Raw genomic sequence first — 20,563 nt, forward strand, 5'->3', positions numbered from 1 at the left:
TCGATAAGTATTGTGTACTCCAGCCTTAGAAGAAATTAAGTAGACTGTGTTTTACCTTTAAGAGTTTTGGCGGCAGGAGCTGGCCCATCTGGCCCATGAGCTGGCCTCAACACCACTCGGTCGTTTGCTATCCGAGGCCGCCCTCTCATGGACGGTTGAGGAACTATATATGTTCTGTAAAACTGCGTAATATCAGTTGTTTTCGTCTTTTCCTGTCTTTTGTTTAAACAATTGGATAAAGTATTTACACTAGAACTGTTAGCTGTATCAATGTTGTGGTGGTATCACTATCAACACAAAGAAAAACTATTTGTTAAAGAAACAGCGCTGTGCCTTTAAGACCCACCGAGAGAGGAGGGGGACTTTATTTGGCAGGAAGTTTGCCGCGGCTCACAGGAAGCAGAATAATGAGGACACATCGAGGTGCAGGATTTGGCATAGAACAGCAGCACAAATAGTTGCTCTGTTAATTTCTTTACAAGCTCCTCCAAAAACAGGTAAATTATTCAAAGTATGGCTATAACGAGGGGGATTTTTCTTCCGCTGTTTATTGTAGTGGGTGGGCAAGCGTTTGTCCTTTATTTTATATCGCGGGGTGTTGAGGCATGGCTCAGTGTGTGCTAACATTGCTTACCAGCAGTGAAACAAATAGTCACATGCAACTGTTTATAAATAGAGTAGGCTACAGGAAATACCTAATGTGAGAATTTACCTGGGAAGTTGTGTGTTGTTTTATTATGGTTGCAGTAGGTAACTTTATACATTCGCAGCTCTAATACGCTTACACAAGCTTTGGAAACGCACGAAGGGTTTAATTTAGGTTTCTTGTAACTCACACACACTCTAACCTGTGATTAGCTATAACCTTGATCAGTCCACGATACCAACCTGTCAGACAGGAGCAGAGTGGGACCTGGTCATTGATTCATCTTTGGATTACTATCATCAGTGTCAAGCAACAACACTTGTTTTAGAGGAGTATCAGAAACATTTTATGATCTAGCGGCTAGCCAACCAGTAGATGAATAATTCTAAAATCTAGAAATGGATAAATTACCCAGTTTGAAGATTCATTTGTATTTGTTGTAGTTTTTCCTTAATCTTTCAATTTGTAACCATTATTTCAAATGTTAGGTCTACATTGTTTACAGAATCATCACACGTGTAAATAAAATAATGGATCCTTAAGTGGCTTCCACATCTTCAAATATTGCTTATTTCAAAAGTTGGAACTATTTATGTACACACGCACACTTCTCACATGTGCAAATTGAATAATGAACCACAATTGGCTTCCACATCTTGGCTGGAGGTAGACACACCTTAAACTCAAATATAACTTTCATCAGTGTAGAGAAAACAGGCTTTGCACTGACGTCATTCTGCACAGTGAGGCTTCAACATCTTGCAATTTGTTTATTTTATAAGAAGCAACCAACGGACCAACCCTTGACTCTTCTCTTCCTCACCACAGGAGGAACCAGCAGCCAGCCACCTGTGTGCCAAGACTAGCCAGAGGCAGCTATGGTGAGTGAGACTGAGAGAAACCAAACACTGTGAAAGCAATATAGTTGGCTGGGTTAGGGTAACCAAAGGCCGTATTCAGCTATGTTTTCCAAAGGGCTTTTTTCAAAAAGTTTATTTCATGGTAAAGAATAAAGTGTTTTCTTTGTGTGCTTTTTTTGGTAGTATTTTATTCAGTCCAGTGTTCAGTGTAGAACGTGTAAAGAAAGAAATATCTACCCAACAAAAAGCCCAAAACATAAGCTGCTGAATGCGTCCTGAATCTCAACATCCATAGCTTAAGTAGCACTTTATTGTTACACAGCTGCAAACACTTTTGACAAACAGCATGAAAAATGATAGCTTTAAAAAAACAACCGCGGGAATCGGTGGCATCACTCCGATATCCAATTGAGTTGGTTTCAGTCATTTGGGAAATGATATCAATATTTGATTTGATGGGCATTCCTAGTTTAGTGTGTGTATAAAGTGTATCAGACTGGCTTCCTGTTTGTAACCTCCCTCCTTCTCTCCTGTGTCAGTCTTCAGCGGTGGATCTCAAGACCAAGGAGGAGCGGGACGCAGAGCTGGACAGACGGGTCGAAGCTATGAGGAAGAAGAATGAAGCTCTGGTCAAGAGATACCAGGTACAGAGTACGCGCAATGTCTCACCAATCACAAATAATTATTGTTTTATTGTATGTATTATATTGCACAGAGTGGGTGCTTGGATGTTAGGTGTGTGTATCTGGCTATTTGTGAATGTAAGGAGGACATATATTGATATATTTATGTAGAGGTATATGTGTGCATATACAGTATGTTGTATGTGTTTAGGTATAAAGTGTACTGTTTGAGATAAAAAAAATAAAAAATAATAATAATTAGTCAAAACAAAAAGATAGACATTTCTGGCCCTGCTCCTTCGTACACACCACTAGGCAAATTCATGTTTTGCTCTGTGAAACCGAAACAAGACTAAATAGAGACAACAAACCCAGAGGCATCAATTTCACCCTCATTTGGAATGTGAACGCGTCCGCAGTCATATCATATGTCCGTCATTGTCTCTCGGTCTCAACAGGAAATAGAGGAAGACAAGAAGAAGGCAGAGCAGGAGGGCATTGCTATAACGACGCCTCGGAAGCCTCGTGCTCATGAACACGACACGGACAGGAGGAAGACGGACAAGGAGAACTTCACCGTCACTGTCGACCTCTCCAAAGTGGCCGGGGTAAAACACAGTGTTTATCCTAAACCTTTTACATCACCACAGATGCACCGATCAATCCCTTCACATTCAAATATGATGCATTTTAAAGACGTCTTTCCACCATTTTGTCTTGTTGGTTGGCTGTACGAACGTTAACCTCCTTCATGATGATCCTGCAGACTGAGGATGATGCAGCTTATAAACTAATTACTGTGATCTCTTTACAAACCACACGCCTGCCAGTCTACCCATCATGCCCTGCATCAGTCCTCTGCAAATGTCTTCCACCCACTCCTGTGTTACATGTGTTGGCTGGCAGTTGCATTTGTTTGTACAAAAACAATTGAGAAATTGCATTAAAAGCATCATAGCTTTTGGCATAAAATCAAACAAGAATCAGGCTGAAAATACTAAGTGAGTGAGAGTTTCCAGCTGTTTTCTATTTGGTTTGTGTTTTTTGTGTCATCAGCTTTGGTTCTCCTGGACAAAGATTGGATTTGTCTGTCGCTTTAAAACAGAGCGGAGATGTCAGTACCTATTATTATGTTATAGAAACATAATGTTGTAACAGCAGATTCTGGATCAGATTGAACTTTGATTAACATGTTAAAGTAAACAAACATCCTGGAAAACAAGCTCTGTAATCTGTTTATCCAGCAGCTAGTTGAGTGTAGTTGGTTACATCTGTTCTCGTACTGCAGTGTTCACCAACCAGTAACAGTGGCTGTACCAGAACCATATTAACACACACTAAACGGATCATGTTGTTAGCTGCATACAGATTCCCTCAAAGTCTCATTTTAAAACTGGAAAAACAGAATGCAGTCCCTCTTTGATAAACCTGCAATGGTCTCAAGTATATATGGCTGTCTGTATTGGTTTTGATTTAGGGTCAATAGGTCAAATGACGTGCGCTAGTCTTTAAAACCTTTTCTAAAGTTTGAAAATAGACTTCTGATCTTTCGTGCTTAAAGTCCTTCTTAAAAAACTGATGAACAATATCCCTGTCTCTCGCTCTTGAGTTCATCCTGTTGAGGTTTTGTATAATCCATAGACCTGATAAGCCTTTTGTACTTTTTGAGTGTATTTTAAATTAAAAGTACAGCAGTGGAATTCAGGGAAAGAAATGTTATTTCCCTATTGGCCAATTTCCGCGCACTGGGGACTCACTGAATGATATTACATTTCTCTTTGTGCTCGTGGTCACTTATCTAACTGTCCAAACGCTCCGTGGCGGAAAGCTAACCCACGAAAAGCCCTCATTTGAATATACTACTTGTATCTACCATTTTTGTACCTTATGTCATTTGCACAATTATTTTTAGTTGATCACCTGCGTAACACAATATAGCACTCTTTTATTTGGGATCTTAGTAAATGAGACCCTGCATGTGTGTGTGTGTTTCCTTCAGGAGAAGAGAGTTGTGAACGACTGGAAAACCGGAACGCCTCGAGGCCGGAAGACGTCAGAGGAGGGAGACAGCCATGGAGGGCCCATTGACGGCCCCAGGGGGCAGAATGATAGTCCAAGGGGGCAGAATGATAGTCCAAGGGGCCACAGCGACAGTCCAAGGGGGCAGAATGATGGTTCAAGGGGGCACAGCGACAGTCCAAGGGGGCAGAATGATGGTTCAAGGGGCCACAGCGACAGTCCAAGGGGGCAGGTGAGAAACCTTTTCTGGGGTCACCTTTTCAAAAAGTCAAAACACAGATTTGTTTCCAACTTAGATGTCCATGGAGATTGAAAAGGTGTTGCAAGAAGTGAACTGAATCTTCTCTCCATTTAACCAAACTTTCTACAATGCAGTGAAGCGAATATACCTTTACTATCCTGCATGATAAAAATGTTCGATATAGTGTATTTCAAATATATTGGAATCATTTTATTCAATTTTTTTTTCTCCAGAGTGATGGTCCCAGGGGCCACAGCGACGGCCACAGCCCCCCCAGGAGGCCCGGGTCTGGGCGGGTGGGGCGGGGAGGACAGAGAGGAGGAGGAGAGAGGCGCCAGGAGAGGAGAGAATGGCAACCAAGGACACCCAGAGACAGAGAGGGAGAACCAGGGGAGTCAGGGGGACCGCGCAGAGGGGGGCGGAGAGGGAGAGGAGGAGAGGGAAGAGGAGTAGAGGGAAGAGGAGGAGAAGGACGAGGAAGAGGAGAAGAGGGGGATGGAGGGACACCAGGTGGCATAGACAAGAAATCCAAGGTGAGTTCAGATGAACAAATGCACCAAGCTACTAAACGTCAGTGATTAATATGAAGTCACAGTGAAATTGCCGAAAACCACAGAGATCATTTTGTCAAAATTGTTATTTAAAACTGTCTGAACTTTGACCACAGTGCCATGCAACATCACACCAGTCTCATTCTTGGTGGATGATTTCTCAACTTTGCGTTTTTACATAAATATAAAATAATAACTTTTCTGAGTTGTTGACTCCTTTTTATATTTGGTCCGAATGCTATCATTAAAATAATGAATTGTGTTGTGTCAGTGTCGCTAATGATGCAGCGCTTTGTTGTTGTTTTTTGGGCAGGAGTGGGAGGAGAAGAGGCGCCAGAACATTGAGAAGATGAACGAAGAAATGGAGAAAATAGCGGAGTATGAGAGAGGACAGCGGGTATGAGAGCCAGTGTTTTTAAACATTATATCATGGCATACATTCATAGAGCTTTGGGTTTCTCTTAAGCCCTTCCAAACCTTCAGAGACAACAAATATTCCTTCATCACATCGTTTTTTTCTCACATTATCATATTTTTGACTGTTAATTAATTGTCTCGCTATATTGTTAAATGTATATATTCCGTCAAATGTTACTTTGTAGGGATATCTGTCCCTCTGTTAGTCCCAGATTGTTGCTGCTCTGCTAAATATTTTGTTTTCAAGTAAAAAAAATTATTCTTTACATAGGAGAAATGAACCAGGTGTCACCATTTGAACCATAGCAAGCTGCTATAGTCGAAGTAAACACAGCTGAGCATTACATTACAACGTTTGTCTCTGTAGGCGGATGGGGACAAGCCGATCCGTAACTTCCTTGACGACCCGAGGCGTTCGGGCCCGGTACCGGACATAGACCGTAAGGACGGCAGCAGGAGACACGTACGCAACTGGGGAGGGCTGGACTTTGAGAAGGTGAAGACCGGAGCAGAACTGGAGAGGGAGTGGACCGTGAGTAACAGCAATCCTTTAAAATCCTTCTTGGGTCTCTTCAGTTTGTTACCCCCTCCTGCAGCATTTCTTTTTGACTGTGTGACCCTTCTTGTGTGTGTAGAGCCGTAGACCCGGCCCCAAAGGCTCCATGGACATGACCATGTCTATGACGGGCCGCGAGAGAGCAGAGTACCTGCGCTGGAAGAAAGAACGCGATGATATAGACGAGGAGCGGCTAGCACGCCATCGCAACGCCACAGGCCAGTGGAGACGAGAGTGGGACTCACAGAAGACCGACGGCATGTAAGAAGGAATCACTTGAACCCTCTTTTGACAGGATTTTTTTTTAGCCTGTATTTGTGCAAACAATGAACATTAAAATAAATTAAAATTCTTCCACATCCAACTTAGATTTCTTTGATCCTTGGCAGCAATTTAAAGTTAGCTTCTTTATTAATTACTCTGCCGGGTGTTTTCTGGATGAATTAATTAGTCATTTCATTTTGTTTATAAAATGTCACACAACCGAGCAAATGTTTGAAATGTTTGCCTGTAAAAGGATTAAATGGCAGTAAATTAAATGTACTTGGTGACTTTCCACCACTGAGGATATCTACTCTCTGTGTGTGTGTGTGTACCGCTTGTGTGTGTTTTCTAACCCTACAGCTTTTTTCACAGGTTCAAGGAGGACCCAAATGCGGTTGCAGATGGAGTCGCCCCCGAGCAAGGCGGCAGGAGAGGTGAGTTCACACACTCACACATCACTTATGTCAGTCAAAGGCAGAAACAAGACATCGCTTCATCAGACAATATATCTCTTATCTCTGTGTCTCCCATGCATTTTCTCACAACATTTTGGCTGTGTCAAGATTAATAATGTTAAAATGGTTATGTTGTCTTTGTGTGTTGGTGTGTCTGTGATTGACACGCTGTAGTGTGTGTGTGTGTGTGTCTGTGTGTGTGTATACCTACTTCAATGAGTTTGTATGTGTGTCCTCTACGCAGCCCGGGGGCGTACCTCTCGTACAGAGCCTCGGGGCAGGGCCTCAGGTTAGACCAAAGCATGGGACTGACAGTAAACTGTGTGTTGTTCTTTTTTTTGTTTTGTTCAGTCTGCTTGTTTGTCTGATGCTCAACAGCTGAACCCAAAACCAAACTCACCCCTGACTTAATAAACATTAATAATCTTACAGGGTCTTACCATGTCTAAAACATAGCTTTCTAAAACTGTATATTCCCTGGATTTGGACCTACGCAGGACTTCCCTATCACTGAAATCAGTCAGCTTACATCTCAGCCGTACCGATTTGTGAATGTCGACATCGAACATAAACAATTGTTTGAGTCAATTTCAGGGCTTTGGAGTTGGGTGAGCAGCTGTAAAGATGTGCTAACTTCTCAGACTCAACCCTCTTTGTCCAGAAGTCTAAAGTCAAATCTTTCGGGTTGTATTTGACATTTAAAACGTGCATACAAAAGCTTAGAATCCTTTCTAATGGCTTCCATTTCTCTGTGTCTGACTGGACAGGTTATCACATATTATGACATCCCACATGCCCCACATTAAAGCGTGTGTGTGTGTGTGTGTGTGTGTGTGTGTGTGTGTGTGTGTGTGTGTGTGTGTGTGTGTGTGTGTGTGTGTGTGTGTGTGTGTGTGTGTGTGTGTGTGTGTGTGTGTGTGTGTGTGTGTGTGTGTGTGTGTGTGTGTGTGTGTGTGTGTGTGTGTGTGTGTGTGTGTGTGTGTGTGTGTGTGTGTGTGTGTGTGTGTGTGTGTGTGTGTGTGTGTGTGTGTGTCCACCGTTTCTAATTTGTGGAATGACTGGAGTGTCCTCTTCACAGCCCTGGGCGTCTTACTTCGAATCTCTTCATCCTCTTGGTTTTATCTTTTCTCTTCACTGATCCCTTCATTTCTTATGTGTCTTTCCCTCTGTGACCTTCTTCATAAAATCCTCTGTCCCGCCCGTCTCATGTTCTAATCCTCCTCAACCCCTCTCTGACCTTCTCCCTCCAAACTCCCATAATCCTCTGCTCCTCTTCTCCTCTCTACATCCTTCCTTAACATTGACCCTTTTTTTTTTATTAATACTTATTCTTAGAGGTTTCTTGGGTTCATACAGAACACGGTTACTGTGAAAGAAATGTAGTTCACAAAAAAGTATGCTGTAAGCCACACACCCTTTTTGTTTTTCAAATGTCTTAGTATTGCACAAACAACTTGATGTACTCTCTAACCATCAATATCTCCTCCAGATGACAACAAGCGGCCTCCTAAAGTTCCAACGTTTGGAGACTTCCTGTCCCAGGGCCGGAGCCAGGGACCCAGAGGGGAACGGGGTGAAAGGATGGAACGAGGGGACAGAGGGGACAGAGGGGACAGAGGGAGAGGGAGAGGCCGCGGACAGAAACCCAGCTACAGGTACAATCTTGAGTTCACGCAGAAAGAGTTAACGGTCTCAAAGATAATCCAAGGACTAGAGTTGTTGCTTTTCACTCAATAACACATAACTGTTTTAAATGGTGTTTATAATGCAACAAATTATTATTTTCAAGATGGATTTATTGGGAGTTATTATAAATCTGTTACCCTGCATCCAGGGATTGTGGGTATTGGCATTTTGAATGTTTTTCTAGTAAATGGTTACAGATGTTGTTGCAATGTTGCAGACTGCTATTGTAGTTTGAGGAATGAGTTCTTACTTGGGAGACTAATGTGTTTCTTTTGTTATTAGTGGCTCCGGTGTTTTGGGATTTAGAAAATGGTTGATAATATGTGTTGATCCTCTTGTGTATGTTTTTGCCTTTTGACAGCATGCACGACAACCGCTGGGAGGCAGAGAAAGAAGAGGAAGACAGGGAGAAGGAGGACAGGACCAAGAGAGAGGAGAAGCCCAAAAAGAAGGAGAAGGAGGGAGAGAAACGTCCCCCAGCACAGAAGGTAAAGGCGGCTTCATCTGGACTAGTTAATGCAAACTCACCATAACAGTAAGGACAGCTTGAGTCAAACACAGACAGGGCCTCATTGTTGAGTAGAAAAAGCATAATGTAGAAAACTATTTTTTGCAAGATAAGATTGCAACTCTTTTGTTATACAATGTATTTTTCTCTTTCCCAATTTTTGTATTTGTTTTTGTCCCATTTTTTTCTAACTCTGGCATGTTTAAGTCCGGTATTTTTCCCCACTTACCCCGTCCTTCCATCTCTCTCAGGCGGAGGAGAAGAACGGCGAGGGAGAGGATGACGAGGAGGAATGGGAAGACGCCAGCGACGGAGACGACGAAGGAGTGGAGGACGGGAGCGACTCTGAGCCAGACGAGAAGAAAGACAGAGGCAGAGAGAAAGCAGCCAGGAGCAAAGACAGCTCCCGTATGTCTCCCTCTGCTCCTCCCACGACCACAGCATCATCAGGAAGCCCCAAAGAGCAGCGCACCCCCAGGCCCAAGGTCCACATCCCCCCGCCCCCCACTGCAGCTCAGGAGTCTCCAGAGGGGGGCAAGCCTCTCAGCCCCTTCGCCCTGCTGGACAGCCACCAGCCTGTTACAGACTGGGGAGAGGAGATGGAGATGCAGTCGCCCCGGACCAGCCTGGGAGGAGAGAGCCCTCTGAAACCTCTCAGCTTAGAGGCCAGTCCCTCACAGAAGAAAGAGGAGGTGGAGGAGGAGAGCAAGACTGCTGAGCCACACAGAGATCAGGAGACAGGTAGGACGCTCTCTCTGGGGTCAACTTTTCAAAAATCAATTGAGGTGTTACAGTTTTATAAGCTACCTGTAAAACATTTTATTCATTCATTTAACCAAACTTCCTACAATGCAGTGAAGCAAATAGTAGGATCCTGCGCAATAAAGTTATCATCATTGTGACTTATTGCCTCTCATTTTCTACTTTCTTCCTCCTTCCCCTCCTTCCCCAGACGTTTCCCCTCCTCCAGTAGAGACTAGAGCTGAGCCCACTGTGATCGTGTCAGAACCACAACCAGAGCCTGTTGGCCCCGCCCCCTCTGAGGTCAGGGAGGTTGCTGTGACGACGGACCAGGACACACCTGCTGCTCCATCACAAGGTAATACAACTTTACAAAGCTTACACAGGTATTTTCATAACCGTATCTCTTTCTGTGCGGTATGGCCACACGCAAACATCGCAACTGGACACTTAAAACGTAGTGTTTTGAAACTCGGCCAAAGTTGAGGTTTTGTAAAAACTTCATATATCTGTACTAGTGGGGACAGGAAGTGTGGTTGTGAGTGTGGACAAATAAATAAAAAGTTCAGTCTGGTCCAAAATGGTCAATCAACAGATAAAAAGAGCAACGACGCTGCTAACATCGCAAAAAAGAAGTCTGAATATTTATTCCATTTTTGAACACTGTGTATATATGGTAAATGAAATATTGAATAGTCCAGACACTGTGCAGTAAGTCACTCTTCTTTCATGTCCTGTATGCAGCAGACAGACCGGACAGCCCTCCTTCTCCAGCCGTCCTGGAGGCCGAGACAAGCGCCTCTCAACCAGCGGGAGACAAAGATGACGACACAGCGCCTACGGGGACAGACACTGCTCCTATAGAAACAGCAGAAGAAGAAGAGAAATCCTCAGAGCAGACATCCTCAGGTACGCTCCATATCAGTGACTTACAGATAGTTGCTTGAACTCGACGTCATTGAAAATGAGGGTCACCCCTCAATTGGTCTCTCGAGGATAAATAAAAGTTAAATGAAATGAAATGTATGAAGTCCTCTGCACACTTCTAAAGTCCTCTCAAACTTCACTCGTTGTATGTTCCTCACCTTGTCTTCCTTGTTGTTGTTGTTTCTGCTGCACACTAAATACAGTACATAATGCTGGGAGCTTTTTGGTGGCATGACAAATCCAAACATATGGTTTTACACTCTGAGGCGATTCTAGAGTCTGGTGTAAATCTCAGTTTTTGAATCAGATGACATATTTGTTAAAACTGACAAAGGGAGACATTTTCTCAACTCTTGTTGTTGCTGTGTGGAGCCTGTTTTATGTACATTGATCATGGAACCTTGGGAACCAGACGTCAGCTAAACATGAGCTACTTTTGCTGCTTTATCACCTATCAAAGGTTTTACACTCCTTGCTACTGTGTCCAAGCTTTCAGCAACACTTCCAGGAGATAAACCGTTTGTCTTTGGACTCAAGGAGATATCTGATAATGTGTTAGCTGGCGAGATATGGACAGTGCACATATTGAGAGGGTGAAGCTTCAGCCAACGTGTACCTGAGCCAAACAAGATCTAATAACAAACCTGTGCCTGTGTTTAACGAGCCACTCATAGGAAATAAGGTCAAGGAGCTTATATATTTTTAATTCTACTTTTTAGAGATGCACAGATCCACTATTTTTCAGTTCATATGTGATTCCGATATGTCATGATTATAATCTTTTTGTTGCCAGTGCTCACTGCTCCCAGAGGTGACATAAACACTGGTTAACACCAGCAAAGCAGCAAAGAAACACCTGAATTCAAGGATGTAGGTTAACAAATAATTCTTTAATTGTATACAAGAATTTCCCCTAATACTAAGGACATTATGGTATTCTGGAGGGCCTTTCAATTCTTTATAAAAAACCAACACATGCTGAGGAGTTGACATGTAGGTTCTAGTATTAAAGACTTTGTTTAAATGTCACTGTTCAGGGGTTGACACTAAGGTTTCAAATGCACTTGCCCATAGGGCAAGTACAGGTAATGTTTTACTTGCCCGAATGTCGTGTTCACTTGCCCCAAAAAATAAATAAAAAAATGTTAAACAATGATATATATAGTATAGGCTAATTAAATTATGCATTTTAGCGAACCTTATCTCTTAAATGCAAACAATGCTTACTAGTCTCATCCTGACCACAAACAACCAACAACAATTCATATAAGCCTAGATATCATGACATCACACTACACCAAGAGCTTGGTCCTGCTGCAGCATCGTGAAAGGACCTCTTTTTGCCATGCACCTGGCCCAGGGGCTCAGAAAACTCAGTCTAGCTCAGAGTCAAGCTGAATGTTGGCTTCCACAGAAAAATTTAACTTATTTTACTTATTTAAAACGGTCACATTGTGCCAAAAAGTGACCGTGTGCCATAACATGATTAAAGTCCACCATGTTAGAGCTATTGCCCAGTTACACTGTAAGTAGGGAGGGGGATCATTAATTTCTATTCATATTGATACCATTATAAAGACTCCTCAATCCAAATCTTTATCGATACTTTTCTATTATTTTGTTAAAAGATAACTGGTATTATTGCTTTAAGAGCTAAGGATAGGACTTTAAACAGGTCATAATTCCATATTTAGGCCTACTATTATTTTATTTTGCTGGGAAAACAAGTTTTTTACCCAAACTGTATCATTCAAGCTTCTCGCGAAAAACTAAAATTTCTTATTTTCTTGATGTTACATTTGAACACATCATGATGTCATTTTATTGACCTTTGCCTAATAATCATTTTACTGAGCCGACCTGAACACATCACATTTGAACCATTTGTGATTTTTTTTAGCTAACTAGTTCTTATCCTGCCGATTTTAATATGGATTTAAAAACTATCAGATTTTTTAACTGCAGGACTTGCTACAGAGTCTCTCGTTTGTTGATCACCGCTGCATTGAATGGACGATGAGACGGTGCCGAGCTCGTCGGCAGCGGCTCAGCAGACAAGGGTATTCTTTTTTTTTTTTTGGGAGACGGAGCGGGTTGAAGGAGTTTCTTCAAGACAGTCGAAGGTAGAACACTCTTCCATGATGCGGACCAGTGATGGATTAATACGCTGACGTAGGGCTAATTAGATGAAGATGACCCGACTCGATATTTAAAATTACATCATGTGCCCTACTGGACTCCATAGCGGTATCGATAAGCTCAGACGTTAGGCCTATTGATTTCTGGGTTTTGTTTGTGTGTGTGTGTGTGTGTGTGTGTGAGAGCTGGCTGCCGCGCGCAGCTGCTCAATTGAAAATATAGCCGATCTATTTTGTGTGAGTTAGCGGGGAAAAAAAGGTTTTCCAGACTCTAAAACACATGAATAAATAGCCTAGACTACTGACAAACTCTCTAAAATCCACTTTCCCGTTCGGGCAACCAAAAAGCAATCTCAACTTGCTCGAACATTATTTTCAGTTGCCCCGGGAAAGCGGGCAACCGTTAGTGTCAACCACTGCTGTTGTTGAATGCTTGAGATGAGAAGGCTTTGAAGCCTTCACACCGTTAAGTAGGGAAATAAAGTTGACAGAAAATAAGTAAATGACTATATAAAGAGTGAAATATACAAATACACTGTATAATTAAGGCTTTACTTTTGCTGTCTAGAGAAGCAGTGTTTTTAAGATTCTGCCTGCGGCTGTTTGAACATGACAGCGTTTCATCTCCCCTGAGATGAAATGGATGTGAAATTGTTGTTCATTCAAAGCCAACTCATAAAAAGCCTGTATTGTTGTTGAGGTAACAGACAGAAACAAGACCTTTCTGAACATGGTGACATCACATGATGGATCCAAAGCGCCACTCGGTACCAAGAATCATTAGTAGTGCGTACATATCGTCATGGGAATAGGAAGCACTCGCATCGATTGGAATCAGTGTGTCTGTGATCTGTCAGTGTTTCATTTCCGCTGCCTGTGGTTTAAAAGTGAGCTAACTGTATGAGGAAGTCCAGTCGTCAGTTTTGTGGCTACGCTGTTATCACTTTGGCTAATTGCTAAGTTTTGTTTGAACAATTTAGGATTTTAAATGAATTTGTTTCTAGGTTTTGCCGCTTGTATTCAGATTGAACAATCATCAGGAAAAAGGCGTGCTGGCACATTAGAATCTTTTCATAAACCAAAAATATATAAATCGAGAATATATTTCTGGTAGATTAATCAATAATCCGGTGCATTCATTTTACAATCCAACCAAGATGTGTGGCTAAAACATGTTGAAATGAATTTCTTGATGTTTTAATTTTTTTATAGTGTTTAGTAGAAGGAGATATTGCTGTTGTCTTCTGCTGTCCTTTGGTGTAAAATCAGCTCTGATTGCATTTGCACTCTTGGTGACTCATTTGTGATAAACAGCAGAAGTCAGATGAGCTCATGTGGTCAGTGTGTGCGTTTGTGTTTGTGTGTGTGTGTGTGTGCGTGCTTGTGTGTGCGCGCAAACATCTGTTGACGTAAGCTTGTGGCGCTGTTATCGTGCGTGTTGGTTGGTGTCAGGGTGGAGATCAGGAAACCAGGGAAATTAAAGGCACAATTAAGTTTTTAAAAAGCTTTTCAGAGGAAATGAGCCGCAGCCTGTTTGGACAGATGATAGGGCAGACAGGACGGAGGCTGTTTGAAGAGAGATTCAATTAAATCATGTGATGTTACTGAGAGTCCACAGAAGCTTGGAGTGTCCCAGTGCAGATGGAGAAGAATTGATGTCAATAACTGAAGTACCAGAAAACGACCCAATTAAAAAAACACTCAAACTTATCCAGTTATCTTTCAGTCGGCGCTGAATAGATTCAGAGAACGAATATATACAGTGACAAGTGCAGTGGACCTCATCAGTAAAAGCATACAGCGTGTTATCAAATACACTGCTGCCGCTACATTATAAGTACACTGCACATGAAAACAGTTTAAAAAAAATTCAATTGTTTTATTATTTTATCTTTTATTTTATCAATGTAAAAGAGTTGGATGAGAAGATTGATACCACTAATTTCTCTACATTAGTTATGAAGCTAGAGCCAGTTCCTACAGTATTAAAAACTACAAATCTAATCTTTACAGAGTTAACTGGAAGTTAGTTGTCGTGACTCGTGACCAAGAAATAGTCCGGCGCATAAGCCTTCATAAAAGGGTGGTGTTGTTTTTTCACACCTTTCTTTTACACTTTGTACAGATCGAACAAACCAGATGTCACGTGTTATTTAGTGAACTGTAAAGGTGCTGGTAGCTTTTCATTTTGTCACGTACAGACAGAGCCAGGCCAACTGTTTCCAGTCTTTATGCTAAGCTAAGTTAGCCGGCTGCTGGGAGAGAGAGATAGGGCAGGCATACGGGAATACTTGTAATGTGTTATTGAAAAAACATATTTCCTACAAAGATTTTGAGGAAGTGAGAACAAATTCCTGCTTGTGACTTAAAAATGTCTGTAAAGTCAAGTGTTGAAACAGTTCTTGCAGCTGCATGATTCAGTATTTGATTTTGAGATGTGTGTTGGTTCATGCGAATGGGCTGAGTGATAGTAATAACGCTGCTGCTGGAGTCACAGAAAGGATTCTCCCCCTTGGGGGCTGCATGCTTTAGAAATGTGCTCACTTAATGGTGCTGTGATGTGCTTTGGGTAAAAGCATTCCACACAATCACACACACAAACACACACACACACACAAACACACACACACACACACACACACACACACACACACACACACACACACACACACACACACACACACACACACACACACAGTCTCTGTGTATGTTCTTTCAGCATGTGTGACCCCTCTGTGTGTTTTGTATCAACAGGCTGAAACTGCTCAGGACAAACAGGCTTTTTTCTGAGGAGGATGGAAGGATGTGTCAGACACAAGCGTCACACATCACATCACCGGAGGGAGCATCACACATCCAAATAAGAAATGGAGGAGGGACTGTTCTCTCTTTCTGTCCCTCTGAGCGCTTCCTCCGTCTTTGGGATCATCTCCAATCGTTCTGCTTAGTGTTGAGATATGAAGAGCAAAAGTCAGTCACTGTTTTTTTTTTATATGGGGACAAATATCCCTTTCACACTTTACCATTACTGGCTCATTCAGCAGACGCCACAGTTAAAGAAACAGGAAGTGACGTCTGGCTTCACCAGGCAGAGAACACCAAGCTGACCAGATATCAGTTTAGAACTTTAGAAGCACATTTTGAGGTCCACGTCTTTTTAAAGACAGTGTGCACTACGCGTGTTTGATCAGTTTGAGTCACATTTGGATGTAAATCGACGACATTATTTTATTGTTTTATCATATGTTTCAACCTACAGACACTCTTAACTTGGACTCTTCCTCTTCTCTCTCATAAGATTTTTTTTGAATCACTCATTGCAGCTTCAGTTGCTTTGAGCTTCGTCTTGCAGCTTTCAAAACCTGTGTCATGATTTTACCAACACAGTGATCTCAGTTCTATTAGTCTCCATAATCTAGAGATAGGGACTTTAGCCTTAAGCCTGCCGCCCTCCTCTTAGTTTGAATTTGTTCGTTTAAAAACCCTTGTTTTTTTCCCCATGTCGAACCCCACTGACTCTGTTTCTCCTTTTTGCTCTGGAGAGAGTACAGTCCTAAAGCCATGCCGACACACTAAGAAAAACAAACATGAGCTTCACTGCAGGAAGATCATGAAGTCCTCAGTGTAATTTATTTCATGCTGTGAAAGGCCGTGTGTGTGTGTGTGTGTGTGTGTGTGTGTGTGTGTGTGTGTGTGTGTGTGTGTGTGTGTGTGTGTGTGTGTGTGTGTGTGTGTGTGTGTGTGTGTGTGTGTGTGTGTGTGTGTGTGTGTGTGTGTGTGTGTGTGTGTGTGTGTGTGTGTGTGTGTGTGTGTGTGTGTGTGTGTGTGTGTGTGTGTGTGTGTGCTATAACCGATCATGTGTGCTCTCGGATTAACTCTTAGGATGAGGTGTCTCACGTCACTGACTTTGATAAACCTCTTCGCTCCTCCTAATCTCAAATTTATCAAAATACCACTTATGTACTTAGAACTTTTCTGTTTTTAATGATTCTGTATCACAGACAAAAACACATGATATTTTCTCTGTTGTGATTTTGTTTTGTGAAGGATAAGACTTCACACGACACACTGCCTCTTTTATGGAAAGTTTGTTTTTAAAATCAAATGGTGATTTGGTGATGTAATTGTTTCTTATTTGACATGATTTGAGTTGTCTAAAGTGTGACATGAATTACTACTTTATGTATTTTGGAATGCAACCCTTCTCTCATACCTCAGCAGACCAAGGGCTTTAGTGTGGTTTGTTTTTGAGTGTGTGCTTTGTGTTCTGCAAACGGCTGAGCCTCTGAATCATGTCAGTCGTAGCCGACTCGCTGCGTTTAAAAACACGGGATAAATGGAATGCTTTAATGTTTATTTTTGTGTGTACTGTATCAGAGGAATTTATAAAAAAAAATCATGCATTTCATTTGGATTTAAATGAACTGCAATATGTACAGTTTTTAAATGGAGAAGAACATTCCACGTTTGGGTGTTTGAGCAAAATGTCGTCTGTGAGCTTATGGAAAAGAATATCTTTTTATGTTTACTTTTTTAATTTCTGGGCTTTGTTGACTGATTGTATTTAAAAGGTATTAGATATTTTATTGTGCATCCATTTCTACAACGTCTTCCTACATGAAATGGCTCTGAGAACTGACAGGGTTTTTGCCTTTTTTTAGTTGTTTTTAGTATGTTTTTTTTTAGAGCAGGGAATTATCAGGACTAAGCATGAATCTGAAACTGAATCTGTAGCTTTTTAATGTTTTCAAAGCCATTGATTTAAAAAAACGTCCTCATCAGCTCACACAGCTTTTCCAAAAAACATGCACCCACATGAAATGTAAAGCACATGCTTTTGTTTTTCTCATTTAGTCAATAAACATATTCCTCTGATGTCATTTTGTCTGGTCTTTGTTGTTGTTGTACGAATTTAAAAAAAGAGTCTTGCTTCAATGTTGGATTAAAACTTAACGGATGGTCATTATCGGTTGTCAAACTGCCAGATGATCACATGCACTAAAGTAGGTGTAGCTCTAGTGTATTCTAATCACAGACACATGAATAATTGTCTTGCTCACCGGGTGGTGTGCCAAATCATTCTGCCTCCTCGTGCACACATTGAATACCCAGCATGCTGTGTTGTGTCAGTCTCACTTGTCTCACACATGACCTTGGGAAGAAGAATGGCCCATAGCAATCCCCCCCCCCCCCTCCAACCCCCTGTTAATGGGACATAAGGAGCCCCCTCTCAATACATAGCCTGCGGTTTATTGGCTGCAGCCTGTGACTCATCATTGATGTGTAGGATTTTCTGGGTCCAAGGCGATCAGCTGCTGTGCATATTTTGCCGGAGGGAAGAAATGCGAGCGGGGGATCATTTGTGGCTCAAGCCCGCATTTCTCCCATCTTCTGCTGCGGGACGTTTCTCTCAAACTATGACCCAATCGTTGGATGTTGCGCACTTTCAGCCCCTCCTCGTCCGAAGCTGCGTCAAGTCAGACCAAGACACGAGGAGTAGCGCCGGAAACGATGCGACTTTTACTTCACAATCACATTTTTAAAATGTTTTATTAAGTGCGTAGTTTTATTTTGAAAACTCGTTCCGGAAACAGCCTCTGTACCGTTGGACGACTTGACAGCGGTCCCATCCAGCTGATTCCAGAGAGAGACAGCCTCCTTGAGTTCAGTTTGCCCGGTGCACACCGTGGACTCAGGAGGGTCAGGGACACGTTACCGGGACCTGAGCATCTTCCACGCGGGTCAGACTGCATCACATCCCCGCAGTGAGAGAGAGGAGACAGAGGGGCACAGCTGGATCTGCTGTCCGGACTCAAATGAACACACAACAACACTCAGAGGAGGACAAATCACTGCAAAAGCTTCCAGCTCTTCTAACGAGATGAAAGCGGCCGGGAGGCAAGTGAGCGCTGCTGCCACCGCCGCGGAGAAGCTGAACGGGGAGACCACCAAGCGCAGGCCGAGCTATCCCGGGGAGCTGCGTGCCAAACACACCAACATGGCAACTAAGATTTGGGTGAAAGTGGCGATGGCAATTGTATATTTTCTCTGCGTGTCAGTGGCCGCGTTCGTCCTTGTCATTTATTATGTGTTTTTCTGGACACCGGACGCGCAGTACAACATCACCAGCACCGAGGCACCCAACCGCACTGAGTGCACGAGGGTTGGATGATGACTAAATAGAACGCACGCACGCACACATCTACTGCACACGTTAAGTAGGTGACTGCACTGACTGCACACACCTGACTGGAGGCTGCAGCGGGAATGGATAAGAGACTTGACTGCAGCCAGAGTTTGGGACGCTGGCTGAGGACAGAGTGTGCAGGCGCTGCCGGGATGCTTCAGTGTTCCGCATGCGGGATACAAGTGGGGATGGGGGGTTTTCACATATTCAGCTTCCAGTCCATAATTAGGGGATGTTTTGGTGTTGTTCTGCTCTTGGTTTAGTGTTTCACTGAGGTAGAGAAATGGTGGTTCTTCTAATAGGCTATTCATGCATTCTTTAACTCATGGATGGATTATGGGACAGTTGGACCCTTGGCACAAGAACTCAAAGGGCCAGGGACATCTTGCAGGATGAGCATTTAGTTTCTCATTGCAGATGAATAGGCTGGCCTCACATATCCACACTGGCCTCTCTGTATTGCATACTTCAGCATGCTTTACACAATAATAAGCTACAATAAACCATCAAATAAATACTATGCGGATTATATTTAAATAAAGCAGAGCTTTTCATCTGTAACAAAATCCCGGACAAAACGCTTTATAGCCTACCTCTTTTTCTTCACATAGCAACTGATTTGGTTAGTATTAGTTTTAGTTTTAGTCACACGTCATCATCTTATTAAGAAAGAATTTCATGGTAGACTGTTTGGGAATGTAAGACGCATGACATGGGGAACCCAAATAATATACAAAAACCTTTTCGGTAACTGGAAACAGACTTTGAATTGGTGGAGTTGTCCTTTTTAACCATAAACTTAATATATGGGCTCAGGCCCAGGTGGCCATCCTGACCTCCTTGGGACCCCGGTCCTGTGCCCAGACGGTCCACTCAATAATCCATCCATGCTTTAACTTTGGCACTTTCCAGTGATTTTATAATAAATGTCATTTCTTCCTCCACAAGAACTTAATGGAAAACCTTCAATGAAATTTTAAACCCCTGATTGCACCCTACACATTTTTTTTTCTGAGGAACATTTAGAGACCCCTGGAATACTTTTAAGAACTACTGAGGCATCTTAAGATAATCCTGAAGAACAACTCTGTTAAATTGACTACGAGGAACTTTTAAATGTTCATAGAACAACAAACAAGACCATCAATGAAAGAACGCTATTTCTATATAGTGAATATTAATGCCTTTGCACGGGTCTGATCTCCCAGGAACTCAGATTTACTGCAGGCATTCTGCGTTTCCCGGACGGTATTTAATCAAAGTTTACTTTGCTTCGCCATCGTCATGTACTCACTTCCTAAACAAATACTAGCACCGCTGGCACACAGTAGCAAAGATCTTAAGGACAGGAGACGCTGGTGTCTTAAAAACACTTCTGCTTATGTCCAAAGGAGGCGCTAGAATGAACAAAAACTGAAAGTTCCTCGTAGTCACTTTAAGGTCAAAGGCATCTTAACAACCCAATAACTTTTGAACCCATAATAAGTCATATGAACCCCTTAGATTCACTTGAACACATGTCAATCATCTCTGGAAGCTGAAGAACAGTCCCCAAACCTACTCCAGTAACCGCCTGGAACACCCCTCCACGATCCCCTGAAGAGACCGACTGCTCTGCACTACTCCAGAGACACTTGTCTTTGACAACCTACAATGGAATATTGGACTTTTCTCTCCTTTCCTTTCCACAGCACGATGCTGTTTGTATTCAGGTATCTAGAGGAACTTAAAGCGATACTCTTCT

At 42.4% G+C, this 20,563-nt stretch overlaps 1 protein-coding gene across 2 annotated transcripts; it reads left to right on the top strand.

The window, feature by feature from the left end:
* The first annotated feature begins 407 nt into the window (after positions 1–407).
* On the top strand, positions 408–17,512 carry ccdc9 (coiled-coil domain containing 9). 2 transcript variants are annotated; one of them, XM_080025188.1, is made up of 16 exons: positions 408–497; positions 1,475–1,527; positions 2,046–2,150; positions 2,588–2,737; positions 4,129–4,380; positions 4,623–4,922; positions 5,254–5,337; positions 5,725–5,889; positions 5,993–6,174; positions 6,550–6,611; positions 8,122–8,287; positions 8,680–8,806; positions 9,078–9,567; positions 9,779–9,925; positions 10,312–10,476; positions 15,387–17,512. In XM_080025188.1, exons 2-16 carry the CDS (start codon positions 1,525–1,527, stop codon positions 15,389–15,391), a joined length of 2,403 nt encoding a protein of 800 aa, XP_079881314.1. In that variant the 5' UTR covers positions 408–497; positions 1,475–1,524; the 3' UTR covers positions 15,392–17,512. The 2 variants fall into 2 exon arrangements, with proteins under 2 accessions (XP_079881314.1, XP_079881315.1); XM_080025189.1 differs by having other exon boundaries at positions 10,315–10,476.
* The last annotated feature ends 3,051 nt before the right edge of the window (positions 17,513–20,563 follow it).

This window comes from Ammodytes marinus (assembly GCF_949987685.1).
Source record: "Ammodytes marinus genome assembly, chromosome: 3".
Taxonomy (NCBI): Eukaryota; Metazoa; Chordata; class Actinopteri; order Uranoscopiformes; family Ammodytidae; genus Ammodytes; species Ammodytes marinus.

Coding starts and splice junctions, on each gene's coding strand:
- ccdc9 (XM_080025188.1), top strand. Junction 6,175..6,549: donor TCACAGAAGACCGACGGCAT/GTAAGAAGGAAT, acceptor CTTTTTTCACAG/GTTCAAGGAGGACCCAAATG. Junction 9,568..9,778: donor ACACAGAGATCAGGAGACAG/GTAGGACGCTCT, acceptor CTCCTTCCCCAG/ACGTTTCCCCTCCTCCAGTA.